The sequence below is a fragment of the Caretta caretta genome, chromosome 2, assembly GCF_965140235.1.
Source record: "Caretta caretta isolate rCarCar2 chromosome 2, rCarCar1.hap1, whole genome shotgun sequence".
Classification (NCBI taxonomy): domain Eukaryota; kingdom Metazoa; phylum Chordata; order Testudines; family Cheloniidae; genus Caretta; species Caretta caretta.
Genome location: NC_134207.1, coordinates 94,894,076 through 94,909,766, shown reverse-complemented (window position 1 = coordinate 94,909,766; position 15,691 = coordinate 94,894,076). Strand labels below are relative to the sequence as shown.

Here is a 15,691-nt window from a genome sequence, read left to right as displayed (position 1 = left end):
ATATAATCAAATACCAGATGCATAGCTGAAGTTGTGAAGGTATTCTAACTCTTCAAGTCTTCTACTGAAGTAGCTTCTTCTAAAAATTATTTACAAACCCCCTTTTCCTCAAAACCTACTAAGAAAAAAATAAAGGTTATCAAGAACTCAGAAAGTTTACAAATAAAGATACATTTCACTACACTGATAGCAATATACACAACAGATGTAAACTGAATATTATGTGGTTATACCTATCCGCCAGATGAAATATTTAATTCAAGAAGTTGTTCTAATAAAATTTTACCTGAACCTTAATATTTTCATTATAAAAGACATATGAGTTGTCCATATTTTGTTTTTGTTGTTTATTTCTTGCCTTAATCCCCTCCCCAAACGCAATAAAGAATATTTTCTCCCGTTTTAGATAGCAGTGCAATGTAACATGTAATATTCTGTGTAATGAAATAACATGGATATGATTTATAATATGCTACTGCCACTGGCTGATGTAGCAGGTTTGTCTGTTCAGTCAGCAGACCTAGTGGTCAGGCCCTGCTGTTCCAGTCTCTCTTTCAGTTCATTGTGCCCAGGACTCCCTGAATGGGGGTCAGCTTGGTTAGTTTCCTTGACAGTAACCTTCTAGTCCGGCCCATACTAGGGCTAGGCATTGGGTAATTTGGAGTGGGTAGGGGGACAGAGGCCCTCCCACTCTACCAGGTCCTGGCCCAGGGCCCTGTAACTGTGACAGCACAGTTTGGCCTTCACTCAGCTCACCTCCTGCACACCTTTTCCTGGGCCACTTCCTACCCATCCAATGCCTCAGTTTGTAGCATGTTATTTATTTATAGTCCTTTGCAGCCTCGTAGTCTTAGGGCTGTTGGAGAGAACCTTCTGCTTCCCCCATCCGTGGTCCTCCCTATCCCTTGGATGATGAGGGGACTCCAAGGCATCCTTGGAAAGAGCGTCTTCTTCTCCAGGCTGTGCTCCTCCTGGAAATGACTTCTCTCCTCCCTGAGCCTGTGCTGCTGTAGCTCTCTTTATCCTGCTCCTTTCCTCAGGAGCATGCTTTGCCATGTCTGAGGAACAGAGCTTTCCTGTATTGCTCCATCCTTTCCCCTGCCTCAACTATAGTGTGAGGTTTATAAACTCCTTCAGAGCTGGGTTAAACCTCAGTGAAGCTAGTAGGTTAACAGTTGCCTTTCATTCTGGATAAATGTAAAAAGCAAAGGAGTTCCTTTTTAGAACCAGGTAGCTGAAGCAACAGGAGCACCATCCAAAACACAGAGACATGGCTAAGCTTGAGAAAAAGCTGAGTCACGTGACTCAAAGTGCTTCCCTGAGGACTGATATTGCAAAAGCTAAGGCTAGGGCATTGATTTGTGGATCTGTGTGCATCCATGTGTTTGAGGGAGGCAGTGAGAAACACCTCAGAAACAGACATAAAGAAGGAACAGAAAGCCAAGGAGACAGCCAGGAGAAGCACTGGAAGCATGGCCCTAAGAAAAAGCCTAGCGAGAGAAGTTTTTGGGTACTGTGCTAGCTGAAAAAAGTTTCTTTGCTCACAGCTCCAAGCCTGTCTCCTGTAGTTTGATTCTTATTGTGTTCAGAGAAATTTGGACTTGTCCCATTCTTTATAAATAAACAGGATTGCATCAAAGAAATACCTGACTCCATCATCAATTTTTCCTCCTTGTGGAAACAATCCTAGTGGAAACGAACCTAACAACTCAGGTCAAAAAAGGGGCAACACTACCATGATAGGAATATAGGAAATTTGAAACCTGATCCAACTAGTGATACATCTAAAATAGTATGCTGTTTCTGGCTATTTGTGGAGAAGAAAGGAGTAGAACCCTGTGATGGTCCTTGGGGCACCCAGGACTGTAAGCCACCTTCTTACCCCTGTCTCCAGCATGGGAAGTCTTGCCTGTGCCTAGCTGGTTGTCGGCTCCCTGACACAACCAGCCGTGCACTCTCCTCTGGTCTATGGCACCCTTGTCTTCATCTTGCAGGTTACCAATAGGTGCACCCTAGTCCCCCTGGAATCTTTCCCCTGTGATATCTAGCCCCTGACACTACTAACTCACAGATATTCCAGATCCTCTGCCCCCAAAGCTGCAGTGTACACCAGTTCATCTGTTTTACCTTAATCCATCACTCCTGCATTACACATAGCATGTGAGAGCACTTACAATAAAAAATAGGTTTATTTTAAAAATAATAGAGATTTAACGAGAAACAAGAGAGAGTGGTAGAAACAAATGGTTATAACACACACAAAAAATCATAAAATGTGAACCTGGGTCTACATTATCAATAGTTACCTTTCCTAGCTAATAAAGTAACCCCCCCCCAAGTTCCATCCATTGCAGAGCTGGCTGGTATCACAAGAACCAGGATCTCAATGTTCATGAAAACACCCTACTCCACAGGGGGGTTACTAAGTGAATAGATCCAGAGATCCTTTCTCTCCTCTGTGTTTTACTAAAACAGTCTTTTGCTTCTGTTTACAGACAGGGCAAACCCCTGTCTTATTGTAAAAATTCCTTTTTTTTTTTTTAACTTTAAGAGGTTTTGATTGCTTGCAGTTTCCTCTGTTGGTTTTCCATTCAAAGTTTTAGTATTGTGCAAGGCGAAGCAAATGAGCCTTGCAATGCATCACGAGCTAACCATAGTGGGTAACAACTCTCTTCTGCCTGAATGGGTTATCACTGATACACTTTATGCCCTCGTGACTATTTTTTACTCCAAGTCCTTTCAATACAAATACTTAAATAATACCCATACATGTATTTCACAATTGTTATGAATCTTGACAAGTTACAAGCTTTCTGTATATCCATTACATTGGGGTTCCCAAACTGTGGTATGTGGACCCTTGGGAGCATGCAAGACATCTCTGAAGGCACATGGGATAAATTGTGTAATGGTGGATTTCATGTATTAATTTCTTTATGTATTGAATTTTCATAATTTTCATAAGCTTTATAATACTTTGGGAATTTGTTATATAAAATACAGTAGTTAATTTACTTCAAGATATACCAATGAGAAGACAGTTACACAAAGACGCTGACATACAGAGCCCTCACTTCCCATCACTATCCAGCATGGGTTCAGTTGCCCAGCAACTGTTCAGTGTAACTGAGCTCGGAATTTAGGGTTTTCCTTTCAGTTGTATATGTTGCACTATAACTATATCTGTACATAACAGTGAAACATGGATAGTTGGCTGAAGACAGTTAGTGTTAAGAAGAACACACAAAGTCTGAGTCATGAGAAGTGTAGGCAGCTGGTAGCTCTGGAAGGATGTATGCAATAAGAAAAGTTGGGGAACCTCTGCATTACTCTCCATAATAAATATCCTGTAAGATGTTTAGTGTAGTGAAAGTTTGGTGTAGTGAGTTTTTCAGGTTTGAAGGAGAGTTGTTTCCAAAGAAGGGGGATTTTTGATAAGTAGCCTCTGTGTCACAAACTCCAGAAATAGACTATTGTGCAATATGATGTCCTTGGGGTAAATTTCTTCCTAATCCATAACAAGTTAATCATCACAGCCCCCTAAAAAGTTTTAGCCTGTCTAGTATTACTGCAGTTGATATTCCTATTATTCTTATCAATGTAATAGGTGCAATCCAACCTAAGTATGGGGCAACATGTAGCCGCACCGTTTGAAGAGTAGGGCAGAGACCAGACTATTATGTTGAAATGTACAATCTGGTCCCTGTTTCCCTCTTGCTCCATGTGGAAATTATCTGTGTAAGCCCTTTTGCTTATCCATCCAAACCCTTCCTAAATACAACCTCCACTTGACAATAAATTGGAATTTGTTTCTTTTTTTTTCTCATAAAAGAGGATCATTTATGAGTTCAAAACCACTCACTGTTAAAAATCTCAATCTATTTTTTTTCATTTCCTTCCTTTTTTTTTAAACTGGACTAATATTTTTACATATTTAGTGAACGGTATGCAACTCCCGAAACCAAGAACAATGTTTATCCCCCTTAAATTGAAGGTTTGCAATGGAAGTAATTACAGCATACTGTAGATACAATACTATTCTATGAGTATCATAGCCATCATCTCAAATAAGAAATACAGGAGAAATGTATTAATTATGTTCTTTCAGTTGTCTGTCATTGATGGCTAGCTGTTGAGTGCCTTCTTAATGGGTGAGCAATAGTAAGTAACATAGTATTATTCTGTATACTTATTAAGTTGATGTGTATACATACAGTGTTTGTCAGATGAGTTTACTAACAAACTTCGATTTCCTTCTGCTTGAAATACTAGTTTATAACATGCTTGAAGGAGTCTATTAAACTGGATGGGTAAGATGGGTAGCATCAGAATGGATGGGTGAAACACAAGCTAATGTGTAGCCAGAAGCAGGTTAAGCCAGAAGTAGCCTAAGCGCTAGCTGAACACCTGTCAGTTGATTTAAGTCATGATTGAAATAATTTTCTTTATGAATTATCTCAAAAGGCCACTTGGTTTTGATTTTGTTCAGCATGTTTTTCCTTTGCTATGAAATACAGTACAATGAACTGTAGATATGTTAGATTCCAATGGCTTCTTTGCCCAAATTGAGAGAGATTGTAAATCACACATCACTGAGGGTGAAATTCACCCTCTGTGAAGAACAGCCCAAGGTCTATGCACTACTTAAGTCCTCTGTAAGCTTTATTTTTGGAGCTAAAGTGTACCTTTTTCTGGCCTTCTCACATGCCTTGAAATTAATCCTTATTGAGTGTTAAGGAATATGAGGGGGAGATTTTCAAAGGTACAAAGTGGGTAGGCATCCAACTCCCACTGAAAGTTGATGGCAATGGAGCACCTAACTCCAATTCCTTCCTTTCAAAATCTCCCCTATGATACTACAGCTTTGATATGGAAGAAACAGAAGAATGTGCATGAATGTAAAAGCTAAAACATACAACTCTTTATATCTTCCTACTAGCACTTTTTCTTTTCTTCTCGTCCCTCAGCATGTAAAATTTCTTCAACTTAAATTCCTTTACACCCACCTAAAAATGTGACACTTTGCATTATAAGTGAGAGACATTTCAGTTTCTTTCCAAGTAATTCAGCCTTGTGCGATTCCATTCCTTCAGGGCAAGCATGTGTCCCCAACCCCAGGCCAGGTCAAGTGTCTTTAGTTTGTGTTGGTATTCATTACTATTATTATAATATCATCATGCTTAAGGGTAGGTGAATAGATGTGCCTGGGTAGGTAAGGACACATGACAGTTGTTCATGGTTAAATGGATGTATAGCCAGATGTGTCGTCATTGCTGGAAACCTCCCTTATATTCTAAGAACTGACGGACATGGAGTCAGCTCATAAAACAATTTTTTTCTCATACCTAGATAACCCCATAGCCCCCAGAGACTGGATTTACGAGTAAGGCTTTAACAAGTGTGTGTGGCCAAGTATTGCAGAATCCTTTATTTCACCTCAGAGAGCATGGCCATTCTCAGTCAAGCATTGCACTTTATTTCAAACTGACAGTTCTGTTAATTCTGTCAATGCAGGATCCACTCACAACAAATGATAATAGCATACATCTTGTGCAAAGACTTGGCTTACCTAAAGAATATTTTGTGTGATCAGTTAAACTGACTGGTGGAACCCAAGGGCTTCTAGGCTATATTTTCCTTTCGTCCGTTTAATTGAAAATATGAAATGTCAGAGGAGGTAGAATCGGATGAGACAGTTAATTTCTATTGATCAGGAAAGAAGAGATGTGCACATTTTAGCTGCTTCTTCTTACCATGCTAGCTCCTTTGGCATTTTTAGCAGGATGATTTTGTTGTGACAGGAGGAAGGGAATGAGGAGGTTAAAAACAACTGTAGGCAATCCTCCATTTTAGCTGTCAGTCATTAGGATCACCCAGGCTACTTATTCACCCTTCAGGCAGTTCAGTGACTACAGCTCAAAATGAGCACTGTCTAAGCAGAAATGTACAATTATTCCAATCAAATTATTGCTGGTCTACACAATACAATTATCCAGCTTAATTTGGAGGATGAATTAATTGAAGGGTGATTTTCTTTTTTGCATAGATGGTCCCTCTGAAGGGATTTCATAAAAAGGAAATTGAATGCTGACTTTTATACCTTTGAATCCCTAATAAAATACCTCTCTTTTTTAATCAGAAGTTGCCTTTCTTCTGGTTCTTCTCTTTTAGGAATAGAAGATTTTTTAATCGTAAAAATTATCTGTTAGATTAACATAGAATCAATATTTGTAAGGGGCTGGGGAAGTGCTACTTTGTAAAAGCTTTTCTTTTTTTTTCCCTTCCACAGATGAATATTGATTGAAAGGAGGTTTCAGTATGAATTGTTATACTTGGCTATCTCTTCTGCTAACACTTGGTCAGCTACGGCCTTGCCTTCCAAGTATGCAGAACCATAACACCCACAAAATGAAGCAACCTTTTGCAACACTTCAGAGAGTCAAACGTGGCTGGGTATGGAGCCAGTTTTTTGTGCTGGAAGAACAGATTTTAACAGAGCCTTTGTGTGTTGGCCAGGTACGTTCTGTGGGAGGTACGGCAACATAGAGTGCAACATTTTGACTTAACAAGTTGATTAACAACTGTTTGCATCATATAAATCTGGCCATCGACAGAGCAATCACCTCCAGAGATTTGGAAGTCTGTGCTCAGAGGCAGGAGGGAAAGTGCATTGGCGGAAAGGTTTGTCAGATGTCTGCACATTTGCCCTTATTATGGTCCTAATCTTACAATCAGGAAGATCATTGCAGGGTCGGAGCCCTACATATACCAGGCTTTTACCAGTGCTACAATATAAGTCCTTAATCTTCCTCAACACCAAATTCATTATGCAATTAAAAGTAAAATCACACACAGTAGATGTTGTCATCAGACTTTAAATTTTCCTTTTGTCTTCTGAATGAAAGCTAAGGACTCATTTATCAACATCTGGCAATTTGCTTATGCTATTTTTGGCACTGTATGAAAGCAGCCATACTGAGTGCAATGCAGTTTACAAACAGTATTTAGCATGATTTTCTATTACACTAAGTAGCAGGTGATTTACCCCTCATTAATTTTTAATGAAGCAGTTTAATACTAAATCCTTTTACCATTGAGAAGCTATAGGAACCTGCATGGTTCATTAGATTAATGTAGCTTTAGCACAATGAGCAATTATTTTTCAACCTCTTTTAAAATTGTGCATTAAGATAATTTTCTAAATGAGATCTCCCTCTCTGCTTATTTATTTTTATTAATTATTATTATTATTAATTTATTTATTTAGTTGCTCTTTTTTTTTCAACCAGAAATAACTATAATCTCTAGATCTGGTGTCCTTTTCTGTAAGGCACTTTCTAGATGAATGAACTGAAATAACTTTAACCACTAATTAACTAGCACTAAAATTTAATTGGGCCCAGAGGGTGAAGTGCTCAAAATTCATTAATTACTTTTTCACAGCCCTTTCAAAGTAACTAATGTAGAAGTATGATGTCTCACTTCTAAAGGAGCAAGTGTAGATACAGCATATGCTTTTGTGGCTAGGAATTTAGTTTCATGCCAAAGAAATGCTATGATTTCCCTGACCCTTAATATAATTCTTATATTCTTTCCTTCTTGTTCTTCACAGTAATACAGGTAAATTGATATGGAATTTTAATTGAGGATTATGATTAACTTATTGCTGTTTAAATCAGCCACATTTACTTGTGATGTTCCACCAAGAAGCACATGCTCTGTTATCAGTAGGGAAGTGACAATCTAAGATCAGCCAGTGTCTGTTTAGTAAATAAGGCCCTGCAGGGAACTGAATCAACAAGAGTCCAAAAACAGACTGTCTCTGTTATTAACTGTCACTTGTTCCAGCTCACAACTCCCCTACACACTCTGATTATACAATCAGATCTTATGATTCTACAACTTCAATTTTAAATCAGTCCCTCCTAGATTTGCAAATGTAAATAAATCTTATGAATCCCTTTGCAGTGATCACATATGTGAAAAGGTATGTCTCCATCAACATCACATTTGGAATTATTTTGGGGCTGTTCTATGGCCTGTCTTATACAGAGGTCAGACTAGATGATCACAATGGTCCCTTCTGGCCTTGGAATCTATGTATCTATAACCCCAGATATATTCTTAAACCAAGTACATAAAACCTTTTGGGCCTAATTCTCATTTGTAATACAGGACTGTTTACTTTGCTGTTATGCCTCTCTGACTTAATACAATTTACACTCACTCTAAGGTCCTTTTACATCACCAGGGTAGCACAAAGAGTTCTTAGTGTAAATAAGAATTAGGTCCTTTGTATGGATCTGCAATAAATGTTCAATATAAAAAGTCTCCTCTTTTTATGTAATATGGTCATGTCACCTAATACAATCTTTTGGTTACAAGGATGGTAGCACAACATTGGTTAAGGCTGAGACCAGCTGACTGTTTTACAGCTGATTTTTCTAAATGCTGTAAAATCCACCTGCTTACATGGTTTGTCTTGAAAATCAGTCATTCAATGGGCATCTGGGGGTGATGTTAGTGGTAGAGCTGGTTGGAACATTTTCATTGAAATTTAACTTCACAGAAGCTGAAGAATTTCATAGCGATATTCTGGTTTTGATTAACTATTTGTTGGGAATGCGGGAGGAGAAGAGAGAAAAAGAGTCTCTCACACTCTATAGCTTGGTAGATACGGTACTAGCCTGGGATGTAAGAAATCTAGGTCCAAGTCTCTATAAGGCTCATACTGATCTGGGATGAAGGATTCTGCTCAGAAACAGGCAGAACAGGCACTTAAAACTGGGTCTTCCATATCTCAAACCGTTATCCTAACCACTTGGACATATACATATGTACTGAATCAACAAGATCTGGTTGTGGTCCAAAACCAGACATTTTGAACCAATTACATTTCATAAAAAATATATAAAAAGTCTCGGTTTTGTTCCAAGGTGGAATGAAAACAAATTGTGAAACCTCAAAAGTTGCCACAAAACAAAATGTTCATCCTCTGATCATCTCTAGTTAATGGTCTAAATGTGAGGTGATTTAAGCAAGATACAGCCCCCTTAAAAATAATCACATGGCATCAACATGTTTGGTTCTTATAACACACCTGGAGCTCAAACTATTATGCTGATCTTCTTCACACTGATATCACCTACTCAGGACGGATCTCAGTTAGTGTCTGGCACCTAGTTGTGGGGAAGCAAGTGTCCTTGTGGGGAAGCAATATTTAAAAAAGTCATTCCAGGTAAAAGTTGGGTCTACATTGTGGCTAGAGCCAAGATGATGCTCCAGAGTTATTTGTACATGTGCAGCAGTGCTATTATTCTGTTGCAAGTTAGTGTTTGTAGGTAACCTGATCTCAAAGTAAGTGTGTGGCTCAAGGTGACCTGCCGTACTCATTGAACCTGAGCAACTACCTTGAAACCTATTCCATATGCAAGGCCAGTTAGACCAGCAGAACTGCAGGGTCACAATGTGTGGATGAGATGGTGGTGTTTAGAGGAGGGATTTGTGTTTATTAGGAACTGGGGAACCTTTGGGGAAAACAGGATCTTATTCAGGAAGGATGGGCTCCACCTAAACCTAAATGGAACCAGATTACTTGAATGTAAATTTTAAATGGTCATAATGGAGTTTTTAAATTAGCGGCTGGAGTAAAGCCAACAGGTACATGCGAGCACACATTTTTGACAGAGACATCCATTAGGGGATGGCTTATTAAGGGGATACTATATATCTGAGTAAAGAGAAGAGGACAGAAGCTGATAAAGTACAGGAAAGAACCTGAAGAGAAACTGTCAAATGAAAAAGAGTCCCACTCAGTTATATCACAATAAGGCAGACTACTAGATATTGACAATTTTTAAGTGCTTGTATGCAAATAGTGGAAGTCTAAATACTAAAATGGGATAAACTTGAGTGCCTGATGTTAAATGAGGATATTGATATAATAAGCATAATAGAAACTTAGTGGAACAATTGTAATCAATGGGTCACAGTAATTCCAGGGTACAAAATATATAGGAATGACAGAGTAGGGTCATGCTGGTGGGGGAGTGGCACTATATGTGAAAGAAAGCATCGAGTTAAAAGTTGAAAAACCTTAAATGAAACAAAGTGTACCATATAATCGCTATGGATGGAAATCGCACGCTGGAGTAATAAGAGTATAGCACTACAAATATGACAGGGGATGCATCAATCAATAATTATCCTGTTCTGTTCAATCCTGCTGAAGCATCTGGCACTTGTAACTGTCAGAAGACAGGATACTGGGCTAGATGGACTACTGATGTGACTCATTATGGTCATTCTTATATTCTGAGACGCTGAATCCTACACTTGGCAGCTTTCTGAGAATGTGTATTGTGTGTATACCTGCAATCTGCAGGGCTTCTTCTGGAAGTTTGACCTGAGAGCAAAGCTTCCGGTTTAACAACTGATATTATAAATACTCTGAAATTCATATGCACACTCAGATTTTACTTTAGAAGTATTATCAAGGAAAGTACCATTATGTAAATAGAAAGAAAATGAAAGACTCTAGCAAGCAGCAGCATTAGGGTAATGGAATCATGGCATGTGCTCCTCAATCATTTTGTGAACAAGGGGACTGCATGTGATCAAAGGAAAGCAAATAGCTGTGACTTTCATCAATGTCAGCATGATCAAAGATGTTGTTGAGAATCAGGAAATTTATTTATAATTAGGTGAAAATGCAGAAAAAATTGGAATTTGCATTTTTAGAGAGAATATTTAGTTTTTATATTTTGTGAAAAAATAAAAAAAATACAATAGAATCCCATTTATCGGAGACTCCATTATCCATTCTTCTGTATTAACTGAACTGGGGCTGACAGAGGGACCCCTTCGTCCATGTCTGAAGCTCTACAATTATCTGATTTTTTTAATGATCTGATCTGGCCCCAGTCCCACTTAGATCAGATAAACAGGGTTCCCCTGTATCAATAAAACATTGTGTTCAACTGATACCAGTATATACTGTGGCTAGGAAAATTAGAGTTCAGTGTTTCATTTTAATCATGGAAAAATGTGGGTTTTTATGTTTTTTATGTTATGTTTTTATTGGAGAACTTTGTTTTTTTTAGTAATGGAAAACTAGGATCCCCGGGCTACTGCTTCCTGCAGCTCCCATTGGCCGAGAACGGTGAACCATGGCCACTGGGAGCTGCGAGTGGCCGTACCTGTGGACACTCAGGTAAACAAAGCGTCTTGCGGCCCACCAGGGTCTTCCCCTGAACAAGCTGCAAACCAAGTTTCTACAAGAATTCATCCAACGTGCATAAACCTAAGTTTCATGCCTATCAATTTTACCCTTCAAAGTGATGTGTTTTTTTTCTAAAAAGGGGGTCCAAAGGAAATATCAAATAGAAAACAAATCACATAGCCTTTTAAAAAACAGTTGTAACAAATCTCAAATTATATTCTCCCTCCCTATAGAATAAAACAAGCAGTGTGAAAATGACAATCAACATTCAAAAATGCTATTCTAACCTGAAAGACAGACTTTTAGTTCATCTTCTTCCCTATACAAATGGAAATCCTGGTGCAGCCTTAACTGTAGTAGCAACTCTACCCATCCATAATATTTGTTGTGCCACATTAGAGCCAACATTAAAGTTGTTAGTTGAAATTGTGGTAATTTGGTCAACGGCTTTCTCAGATATAGCCCCCACAATAAGTTGTTGATTTTAGTTTCAAATTGAAGTAAAACCTACATGCGTACCAAGATTATCCTGAAAATTGGTATTCCACAACACGTGGACTTTGGGAAAGGAGGAAGGAAAACACCCATTTTGATGAATGGGTCAGTTCACATCTCTCAGAGCTGTTGTGTCGGGCTATATTCACCTCCAGGGGGTGTTCTGATTCATCTGAGAACCACAGAGGGTTTTGCACTGCCCCTGAAGAGAAGTATAGAGTCTGAGTCTTCCCTCCTTGCTGACTACAGCTGGAAGATGTGCTCTTCACAGCTAGAGCTAGGTAAAAAAATTTGGACAAATCTTTTTTTCTTTTCTAAAAGAATGCAGATTTGGTTAGACAAAATATTTAATGAATTCATGTTGAATTTGCATAATTGCTGTGGCTGAAAAAAAGAAAAATCTGAAAAAAGTTAAAATGATTTTTCAGTTCAAAAGGGCTTTTCATTTTAAATTTTACCTGGATTGTATTGATCTTTTAAAGATCAAAAAAGTCAAAATGTTTAATTTTGGATCAAACAAAATCTTTAGTTTGACCTGAAACAGTTTTTTAAAACTGTTTTGCTGAAAAATTTTTAAAAAAAGTTAGGTTGGCCCAAAACTTTTTTTTTTTCTTCAGGTCAGCAACTGAACTGACAATTTGATAATTTGCACATATCTACTTACAATTCTTCAGTTACCGTCTTCCTTCCTCCCCATGGTCCTCTCAGCCCTATTGGGGCCATAGAGAGGCAAGGAGAAAGTCCAATCTGATAGCTGAGTGCAGTGAACTGTTCTCAGAAAGTGTCTATGCGTACCCCACAGGTGCATCTTAGTCATACCCCTCTCATTACCACTGCTTCCCTAAGGAAAATTCACAAAACAAACTTAAAGCTCTGAAAACCAGAAAATACAGAGTTAAGGTTCACATCATCCCCACCTCCATAAGCTTAACTCTGTCCTCTTTCAGTGATGCCACAATCTACCCCAAGAGACATTGTAGCATTTTATCCTTCCATATGATATGGAACATTGCAGAGCACACAACATGTGGATACAGTAGGAGAAACTGTCAGACCACATCCCCACTAAGGCAAAAGTCACATTTAAAGCAAGCTTAGTGAAAACCAACTGGATCTGCCTGGCCTGCACTCAACCACTTCCCCTACACTGAACAAACCACTCATTAGTCACCAGATGTTACCACCCTTTGGCCATTATACTAAGGACTTTCTGGAACATTACCTGCACTTACTTCTGCCTTGTAGTGCACTGTCACATACACAACCAGATTGTTACAAATTCCAATGGCTAGAACTCACTATTGTGCTCCTCTGCTTGCACAGCCTACATAGCTCAACACTGAAACAAAGGGACTGGGGAGGGGCAGGACTTACTTTTCCCCTGAACAGATCAGACCCACCTCTGCGTACCTACCCCAGCTGCAGGAACTTACCAGAGGTGGGTCTGATAATCCCCATGGTGCTGGGAGTGCCCCAGCCAGGGGCTCCTAGCTGCTAGTCCCAGCTGGGCTGGAGAGGCACCAGATTTGCTCTTCCCCTGCACGGCTGTGCCTGAGGGGAGATCAGACCCACCTCCACCTCTGGCAACCTCCTGCAGCTGCAGGAAGCTCCAAGACTGCTGCCAAATTCCGGAGCTTCCTACAGCTGTGGGAGGTACCTGGAGGTGGGTCTGATTTCCTTCCAAGCTCTTCCGTGCAGGGGAAAACAAGTCCTGTGCCTCCTCAGCCTGGCCAGAACTAGCAGCTAGGAGCCTCTGGCTGAGGTGCTCCCAGCAGCATGGGGAAGATCAGACCCACCTCCACCTCCAGGACCCTCCTGCAGCTGCAGGAAGCTCTGGGGGTGCTGCATTCAGAGCCCAGCTTTGAAGGCAGTGCAGAAGTGAGGGTGGCAATCCTGTGATCCGCCCCTTACAACAGCTTTGCAACCCCTCCCCCATGTTACAAGGGAGTGAAATTTCAGATGTAAACATCTGACATTGTGAAATTGACTAATTTTCATATCCTATGGCTGTGAAATTAACCAGAATGGACTGTGAATTTGGTAGGGCCCTAATCATAGGGCAACCCTGGCTGAAACATACTTACAGTGTTACCCCAGTGGCTCTTGCCAGCTCCAGAGAGGGCAGAGTTTAGCTTGTGAGAAATGACAAGGCTGGTGTGTACCTTAACTCTGTTTCCTGGTTTTTAGAGTTTTAAATATGGGTGCACTTGACATTCTGGAAAGCTATGAGACATTGCCAGTTAACTGTAACTGTGCATTAATGAAGTTTTTGGGAAGTAAATAACCATAATTAGAGCCTACATGAGGGACTATCTCTCTGCTCATGGTACACTGCCACAGTAGCAGCCAGCAGAGGTCCTGATTCAACATCCCCCTTGATAGAAAAGAGAAGATGGCTGGCAGTTCATTCTTCACAAGGTCATGATGGAACTTTGACATGCCTTCTTTTCCCTGGTCCCAAATAGCGTGGATTTGCCAACTTTCAGCGTGTGATATAGAGCCCATTCGTTTCACTGACTTTTACAGAAAAGTAGGGAACAGTGAAGCACTAGCTAATGAGTTGAGATCTGTATTTGGAGGGAGCTTCTGCTTGATAGAAGGAATGAAATGATTGAGACTGGATTTTTAATTTTATATAATTGGCAGTGTGCTCAGAGGTTGTGTATTGGCACTGATTATGATTCAAAATCAAAAGGAAATAAATGGAACATTATAAAATAAAGGACATGTTGGAAATTGGTGTTCTCAAAATACCATAATTATAGATCTTTAGCATATTAGAACTGCATAAATGGTGACAAAAGTGCTGTTAATACTAAGAAAATAATCATGACAGCACGAACAAATGCGGCTGGTCCAAAATTGTCCCTGTGGCTCAGCATGATTAGAGCAAACCTCATCTTAGCTACAGGAACATAGACCACCACTTTGTAAAGAAAGGAGAAACAGCAATCAATTATTTCAAAATAAATAACACAGAATTACTCCTCCCACCCTCCTCCAAATGGCTTTGTATCCATTTACTATTACTGTATAGGTACAGTGCCACTCTTGTTCAGATTTAGATTTACTATTGTTAATAGTTTAGTATAATAGTATATTATACAAAAGTATAAGAGTATATAGTATAATAGTATATAGTACAATAATATAGAGAAATATATATAATATATATAGAGAGAGAAATAGTATATCTATATATGAAAAAAGGAAGAACAGTTTTTCACCCCTTCACTACCCTGTTATATAGATCCCAATTCAGCAAAGCACTCAAACATTGATGTCAACTGAACTTAATCATGTGCTTAAAGTTAAGCAGGTGCTTATATGTTTAGTTCAATTCTGGCCATAAATCAACAACAACTACTGCATGGTTGGATGGATCTATTACAATACCCTGTAGCCTCAGCCTTATATAAGATCCTAAGAATGCTCACTGTTGACCAGATTCATATAGGTCTGAACAAAAAAAGCTATAATTCTTTTGATTTATTACCCAGAAAATGAATAGTAATCTTTTTCCCTTGTAGCTGAAGTCTGATTCCGACAAACATGATGGCACTTTCAAATACATTTTGACAGGGGATGGAGCGGGAAGCATTTTTACTATCGATGAGTATACAGGTACAATTCATGTGACACAGAAGCTTGATCGAGAAGAGAAACCTTTCTACACTCTAAGAGCACAGGCAATTAACAGGAATACCCAGCTGCCCGTTGAACCTGAGTCAGAATTTATCATCAAAGTTCAGGATATCAATGATCATGAACCAAAGTTCTTGGATGGACCTTATGAAGCCACTGTTCCCGAGATGTCTCCCGAAGGTAAAAGAAAGTCAAGAACCAACTCTTTTTTTCCCAGGTTGCTCGACAGTTATATTATTTTAAAATATGTATATCCTATTTTATAGAGTGCCTTTCATTCAGAAGACACTCTATAAAGGGCTCCAGAAGGGCTCTAGAGCATTTTCCCAA

At 39.2% G+C, this 15,691-nt stretch overlaps 1 protein-coding gene across 5 annotated transcripts in view; it reads left to right on the top strand.

Moving 5' to 3' along the window:
• The window catches only part of CDH19 (cadherin 19), a 168,360-nt gene that overhangs the window by 105,715 nt on the left and 46,954 nt on the right, over positions 1-15,691 (top strand). For 4 of the 5 annotated variants that reach the window (XM_048840165.2, XM_048840164.2, XM_048840166.2 and 1 more), the window contains exons 2-3: positions 6,290-6,516; positions 15,247-15,541. In XM_048840165.2, the coding sequence (XP_048696122.2) occupies positions 6,319-6,516; positions 15,247-15,541 (493 nt within the window). In that variant the 5' untranslated portion in view covers positions 6,290-6,318. Of the gene's footprint in view, positions 1-6,289; positions 6,517-15,246; positions 15,542-15,691 lie in introns of those variants that run through there. The other variant, XM_075125323.1, reaches the window with a different exon arrangement.